Genomic DNA, 7,867 nt, shown 5'->3' on the forward strand with positions numbered 1-7,867 from the left:
GATCTCCCCCAGCGGCTTTACATAAATATTGAACAGAAGGGGAGAGAGGACTGACCCCTGCGGCACCCCACAAGTTAGGGGCCTAGGAGTCGACCTCTGTCCCCCTGCCAATACAGACTGCGTACGGTCGGTGAGGAAGGAGGAGAACCACCGCATAACGGTGCCTCCCACTCCTAGCCCACCGAGACGCCGCAGCATGTGTAATGAAAAATCAACTTTGATTTAAACCCTTCCCAGAACACCCTGTTAAAGAAGAAAAATTCACTTTCCCATATTCAGTCTTGCATCTTGCAATCTAACCATCTGATATGACAAATACCTTTTTTCAGTTGGTTTTCAGAAAATTCCAAAGACTTAATTTCAGACACATGGGTAGCATTGCCTTTAGGATGGCTTATATCTTCCAATTTATAATATTTAAGGAGTTTAAGTTTTCATGGACTGGAGACAGAAATCATTGACAAATTGCCATGTTTTGGTTTTGCACATGAACAGATTTCTATTTTGTATTAAGTAACATAGTATCTAATAGAATTTACCTAATAGTAGCCGACCAAATTTGCATACTATAATCTTTCTTATTTAGTAAACCCAAACTAATAATCTCAAACAAATAAATTGGATTTATTTGTGTGGTATACATAGGAATATGTTTTATACCACCCAGAACTGTGCGTTTGTGAGATGGATGACTATATAAATATGCTAAATAAATAAATTATATATAAAAATTCCTTCAAATAGTATTTTTTTTCAGCTGTCTTATCCTTATGATTATTATCACCATCATGATAAAAAAGTCATTGAATATAGGAAAAGAAAACCTTATCTGAACTCACTCAGAATTTGCTGTATCTGGAATAACTTTTCTAAAAGTAAAGCAAAACAAAACACAAAACAGACAGGGCACTTTCAATGTGCTTAGCCATGTACGGTTTTTCAATAAACGTTTGAAAAATCCCACCATTTGAAGATATCTAATCGTTACGATGTTTTGTAAAAGCTGTGCTTAGATTCTAAATAGAGAAAAAAAACTTTGAAAGAAGTTCAAAGATATGCTTTCAGTGGGTCTCCTCTTCTGAATACTTTTCGCAGATTTAGCATGAAACTATGTAGTCAAATAATTTTCAATAAATCTGAACAAGAAGGAAATAATCTACAAAGAACAATAGACCAGAAAAGTATGATACTTTGATCTGAAAGCACTATGCTGATATCACCACAGCTGAAAAACCTATTTGTATAAAGCAGAGTTCTACACCTAATAATAATCAAAGCTCCAACACTCATTTTCTAATGTGTATAATGTGTCTAGGAAACAGATTAATTAGAGAAGTTTTTAATTTCTCCACATTACAGTATGAGGCTCTTGTAAAATCCAAACCGTTCTCACATATGTGGAATATAAAGAATGAGATATAACAACAAGCTTTCTTTCTCCTGATGCGTGCATGAAATTATATCTGTATAATTGCACGCACACAGGGATCTCTTCCTCCTAGTCTGGCAGGAGGAATAGTATTCTCTACTATTCATGCTTTAACTTGATAAATAAATATCAACTTAATATTTGAAAGATGTCCATGACTCTGATTACCTTAGTTCTTACCATCTCTTTTTTAAAAAATTTGCATTTCCAATTCTCTACCAGAAGACAATGACAGCTGCCTTCCCACTCTGAAATTACTCATTAAAATAATATAGGCTCCCTGCTGCCTCAGTGACTTCTTGCTTCCAACAAAGAGGTAACTACCAATCAGGAGGTAGACAGCTGCACACCTATGGTTGTTTTACAGAGCAAGATCATGTAGTTGTTTACACTCAGCTTTAAAGCAAACATTTTGCTTCAGTCAAAATGTACTGACAGAAATTGGCTCCAACATAACATTCACAGTTGGGGTCTTAATTGCCCAGTTTAAAGTTATATTCTGTATTCAAGAACCCTGCATTCAGCATCTTTTTACATTTCTCACAGTTAATTATGAGAAATGTAAAAAGATGGTGAATGCAGGGCTCTTCCAAAACAGGAGAAAATATTGTTTGATTAAAGCTTTGGTTTTATTTTTTTCCTGCGTGGGAGTTCTGTTGTTGCTGAATGCATTTTAAAATGCATTGACTGTAAATAATTTAAAATCATTTCATGAAATATAGCAATTGCCATAGTATATTTTGAATGTGACCTTTTTCACTTTATTCCTTCATTCACAGCTGTATTTTATATATATATATATAAAATGGAAGTCATTATGATGAAAAACAGCTTTATATTATTTGGTTGTTGTAGGAAAAAACTTTAAAGGGTTTGTAATATTTGAGAATATAAAAATATTCATATTCTGTACATTTTAATGGATTTCCTGATTTCTGCTAATCTACCTTGTTAAGTGAACTATAATTCATGGGAAAATCTGCTACATTTGTGAGTTTCTAAAGTATTACCGGATATTTTGCTTCCATAGTAGGTATTAAGGATATACAAAACTTTCTCAGCTTGAAACAGTTATACTGTGTGTCCTTTTTACATGTGTTTTGTTCCAAATTTGAAGGCCATGCATTGGTTTTATCACATTTTTGAATCAAAACAGTCATTTTTCATCATATTGTTTTGATATTCTATTCCAACAGCTGGGAGGAGAGGTTGGAACATCACAACTGTCAGGCCTTTAGCATAGGCTATGTCAGGAGGAGATATCACAACTACAGGAACAATGTGTTTGTAGGATATAATAATAGAATTTTGAAAACCTGACAGATTTTTTTTCTTCTACCTCATATACCAAAGAAAGTCAAGGCAGGGCAATTTGAGTGTTTTTCTCTCTCTCCCCCCTATCTTTCAGGGCTACACTAATGTTAATGTAACCACCCTTTCATTCCTTATTCAAGGTTATCATTGAACTCCCTTATGTCAACTTAACTAATACTGATTTCATTCTTGCTATTACTACTGGAATTGGAGGTAATGAGGAGGTTATGGTGGTTAGGGAAAAACTGTAGTTTCAAAAGCATATGTACAGAGGCAGATGTTATTGCTGCCACTGGGCTCTACTCACTGATTCACCTGGGTCAAAGTATTGACATTAGGCATTATTTTGGATGACTGATCATAAACAAGACTCTTATCTAGAGTCTTGCTAGATTAGAGGATTATATAAAGCAATGGTTCTCAACCTTTTTAATGCTGCGACCCCAACCGGTCGTAAGTCAAGGACTAAACCGGTTGTAAGTCGACTAAACCGGTCGTAAGTCGAGGACTAAACTGGTCGTAAGTCGAGGACTACCCAACCGGTCATAAGTTGAGGACTTTCCCTGCCCGGGAGCGCCACGCATGCATGGTTCCGCCCCCTGCGCTGGCCGAGGCATAGCTGGCAAGCGGCAGAGACGGAGCAGGCCGACCACCAGCTGGCCCAGCCCAAGGGAGGTAAGGCACCCGCCGGAAAAGGGGAAAAAAATGGCGGACCAAAAAAATGGCGGACAGCCTTGCTTGGTGATCCCCATGAAATGGTCGATCGACCCCAAATGGGGTCCCGACCCACAGGTTGAGAACCACTGATATAAAGCCCAATAAAAAAGGTAAAAGAGTCCCTGTGGATTTTACTCCACTAGTCGTTGCCACCTATAGGAGGTAGTACTCATCTCCATTTCAAGACCATTGAGCCAGGGCTGTCCAAAGACATTTCCATGGTCATGTGGCCAGGGTGATGTCACAGAGAGCTGTTACCTTCCCACCGAAGTGGTATCTATTTATCTACTTGCATTTGTATATTTCGGTATGCTAGGTTGGCAGGAGCTGGGGAAGGATGGGAGCTCACCCTGTGGTGTGGAGCTTGGGTCTCAAACCTGGGCTGCGGATTTTAGCTGACAAATGCCACATCTTAATCACTGAGCCATGTTGCCCTCACCATAAACCCCAATCCCATTAAACATAAAGATTTAATGGGAAATATCCATCTTGTCTGGTATAGTTGAATTATTGTGTAGTTTTTGTGTCTCTAATGAATTTATTTATGCTGAGTTTCAGAAAGTATTTAAATACTAGTTTATTGGTTTATTATAACTCTGATTCTTTTTTAAAATTGCCATTGTCCTAATTTTAGTAGCATTCCTGTAATAATATGATTTTGTAGCTATTTATATTAAAGTAGGTACACATACATAGGATACAAAAGTAAAAGCTGCCTCTTCCGTAGCTGATTATAGGATTTTGTAAAAAAAATAATCAACATTTTGGCCAAAGTTCCTGTTGGTTGAGTAGTGAGTAATAAGCAGCATGTGCTGCCTAGCTGCTTTAATGATTTTGTTCCAAGTTGTCATTGTTTTCTAAAATCAAAGTGTTTTAAGTTTTGTTCACTGAAACATAAGCTGTTTTGTCCCAAACATATTTTCTACTCAGTATATATCCCTAACATACCCTACATCAAACTGTTCCAAACCTGAGGCATTATCTTCATAAGGATTATCAAGAATAGTTTGTGGGAAAGTCACATTGATAGATATTAATATAGAAAGAGGTGTAGGTGTAGAGAGTAGGACTCTTTGTGGTCTGAGTAACAATACAGGTTCAGACGAATATATGTAATTTTTTCTCATATTAGTTGCTGACTGCAGTTTTAACAGATTTGTGATACAATTACTATATATTAAAATATATATTCTATAAGAAATAGAATGGCATTTATATTTTGGATTGACCATTTACCTAACTTAATAAAAGAGTTTAATTAATAAAGTTATCTTCATTTACCTGAACATTTAGTAAGTCTACAAATCTAAAATCCAAAGTTTAACAATATTGTTAGAAAAGTCCCTAACATATGTTGAAACATCAAATTATAATCCAAATAGTCCTAATTAATAAAAAGCTTACCCTCACTAAGTCAATAACAACTTAATGCCATATATTAAATAAAGATAAAAGTGCTTGGGAAAAGACCTATTTTAGCAAACCCAAATTTTAGTTGTGATGTAAATACCTTCAAACCTATTTTATTGCCATGATCAATTGCATAATTATTTTCATATTGGTCTCTTAATTGATTAGTGTTTTGTCTACTTACTGCTACACCTGTCTTAAAAAGGAGGTAATGAACAGTCTGTGTGACGTCTGCTGCATGCATTAGATTGTGGTATGGATTTTTATACTTGCTATAGCCAACTTCCAGAGCTTCCACAAAGGAGACAAGAGCAGAAATTGGAATCTATATATATAAAAAAGAGGGTAGATTGTGAACAACTTTAGCACAATAATAGATTGATTTAACTTTACCAAACTTTTCATCAGCAGAGTTTCACGTGCTTGAAAATTCTGACATTCTTTAAAGCAAATGCCATCACCCAACTGTATCTTCTTTGAGTTACATAATGTGCTCTATGTCTCACTAATATTAATAAATACAAATTAAAAGCAACATATATAAATTGTTATATTTATATACATACATACAGTATATGGTAATAGAAATTGGGATGTATTGAGAGGGGAAGGATAAACAGTCATAACAAAGGATTAAATCCTTCATGTAGAATGATAACAGAAGCACTTGTCTGGGATCTGTGAAGAATTAAGTTCTTTTCCTTTACTTCCTATAATGGCTATGAAGCCAAATAATACTCTTGATACCCAAAATGCAGATGGTTTTATGGAACAACCACTTATGTTAATTAATCATATTTATATTATTATAGCTTTTGCATTTCCCCATTAGAGAACACACAATAATTCTGTTGAAAATGAGATATCAATATAATGACTGGTGAAACATTGTGCTCCCTGTTCCTTGCAAATCAACATCACACTCAAAGCCATGCCACTAAAACTGAAAGCTCATCAGTGGGATGAACAGATTCAGAAGAGACTGAAATGGAATAAGTCATTGAAGACGTTTTGTATGAATTCCAGTTTCAGGAGGAGTCTGCAATCAGTTATTAGAGGTTGACAAGACCATGGAATATACAGTATAAGTCAGTCACAGGCAGCAAGAGATGAAGAATTGGATGCAGGATCTCTTGACAGTCTTAGAGCCATATGGCTAAGTATGGAACAGGTGCTTGTTGCCTGTGGAAACTCTGCTACTTGGAACTTGGACCAACAACCCATGTCTGGCCTTTTAGCCTTTTGGAACTCACATTGGACTTTGGCCATCTGTACCTCTTTGGAAACAAGCTATCAAAACAAACAAAGGATTGTGACTTTTTTTTTGTATATGTGTGTTTGCACATATGCCCTACCTATATTTATTAAATCCTTGCAAGTAAAGCTCCTTGCAAGTACTCCTTGGAGCGTGTTCATTTTCTTCTCCACACATAGAATTCAAAATTTAGAATGGGGGAGAAATAAGCCACAAATAACCTGGATAGGAATAGGAAGCAAAGAGTATTGAAAATAATAAAGCCAAAAAGCATGATGTGGATGGGCCATAATTTTGTGGGAAGTCTTCCTTTGGCAAAGCCTTTTAATACTACTAATTTCATTCCATATATAATGGAGTCATAGATTTCTGAAATTGCCCAATTTTAGTTTATTACAATAATAAGAACATTCTAAGTAAATCAGAGGACAGTATATTGCAAACAATAGCCAAAATAGAAAATAGCAATGACAAAAACCCCAGAAATATAAATTACTGATATGTCACTTTTCAATAATCAATGGAATAAGAGAAAGGAAAAAGTATTAGACTACCAACCTTGAAACGACTGATCAAATCATAGCGTGTGAGCAGTTCATAGAAAATAAATTTTAGTGCATGATCCCCACTAGCATCATTTAATGCAAATACATCAAATGACCACTTGTCTACATTCTGTGTAGAGGGAAAGAAAGAGCATTAGTATATTCTCTTCACCATCTGCACACAAAGAATACACACACAAACACACTTTTTTAAGAAGCTTCAAAGTATGGTTTTTAATATTTATTTATTTTATTACTTTAATATGAAATAGATGAAACTCAAGTATTTGGCCACCTAATGAGAAGGAAGGACTCACTGGAGAAGAGCCTAATGCTGGGAAAGACTGAGGTGACTGGATGGAGTCACTGAAGCAGTAGGCGTGAGCTTAAATGGACTCCAGAAAATGGTAGAGGACAGGAAGGCCTGGAGGAACGTTGTCCATGGGGTCGCGATAGGTCGGACATGACTTCGCAACTAACAACAACAAATGAAATAGATAATATGCTCTGTTCTGACAAAGCCAGGAAGTCATCTATTTGTGTTTCAGAATCTGCTACTTCAAAGGACCTGCATCAATGGCACTTGATTGTGGCTTATTGTGGCTGACAAACTCCAGCCAGAAAAACTGGCAGAATTTATGATCCAAAGGATCATAAAACCCACCCACTCCACTCATACTTTTCTATATCTCCTACCTAAAAGAAAATTTAAGCCATTCACTGTCCACAGTGGTTTGTGGGTAGGGGGGAAATGGCAGATAGATAAATAAAAATATCCTGCTCTGCAGTTGACGTGACATTCATTTTAACATGATCCTCAATCACTATAGTGGTCCAACTAAAAAACAGGATTTTTCTGCTAGTGTTGCATTTTGATTTTAATGTTTTGAATAGTTTTTAATTTTTGTGTTCATTTTTTTTCATTTGTTGCATGCTGCCTTGATGGTTATATAGCAGAAACACAGAAGAAATAAATACAATTTTTTTTACTTTTTAATTGTTAATAATAATAATAATAATAATAAATTTAATTTATATGCCGCCCTTCTCCCAGCGGGACTCAGGGCGGCGCACAACATATTTAAAACAAAACATAAATACATTCCCCCCCGATAAAACCGAATTAAATCAAATTTTAAAGTTGTGTCTCTGTCAAATTGTTAAAAGATAAACCCCAAATAAAATCCTCCCTAGGTC

The 7,867-nt window shown here is 35.7% G+C and overlaps 1 protein-coding gene across 1 annotated transcript in view; it reads right to left on the bottom strand.

Annotated features, from left to right (window-relative positions):
- PDE1C (phosphodiesterase 1C) overlaps positions 1–7,867 on the bottom strand; it is a 244,100-nt gene that overhangs the window by 53,401 nt on the left and 182,832 nt on the right. Inside the window, exons 7-8 of the mRNA XM_029283292.1 lie at positions 6,684–6,800; positions 5,055–5,195 (exon numbers count right to left, since the gene is read on the bottom strand). Of these exons, the coding sequence (XP_029139125.1) occupies positions 5,055–5,195; positions 6,684–6,800 (258 nt within the window). The remainder of the gene's footprint in view (positions 1–5,054; positions 5,196–6,683; positions 6,801–7,867) is intronic.

This window comes from Protobothrops mucrosquamatus, unplaced genomic scaffold (assembly GCF_001527695.2).
Source record: "Protobothrops mucrosquamatus isolate PMUCROS unplaced genomic scaffold, P.Mucros_1.0 scaffold48, whole genome shotgun sequence".
Lineage (NCBI taxonomy): Eukaryota > Metazoa > Chordata > Lepidosauria > Squamata > Viperidae > Protobothrops > Protobothrops mucrosquamatus.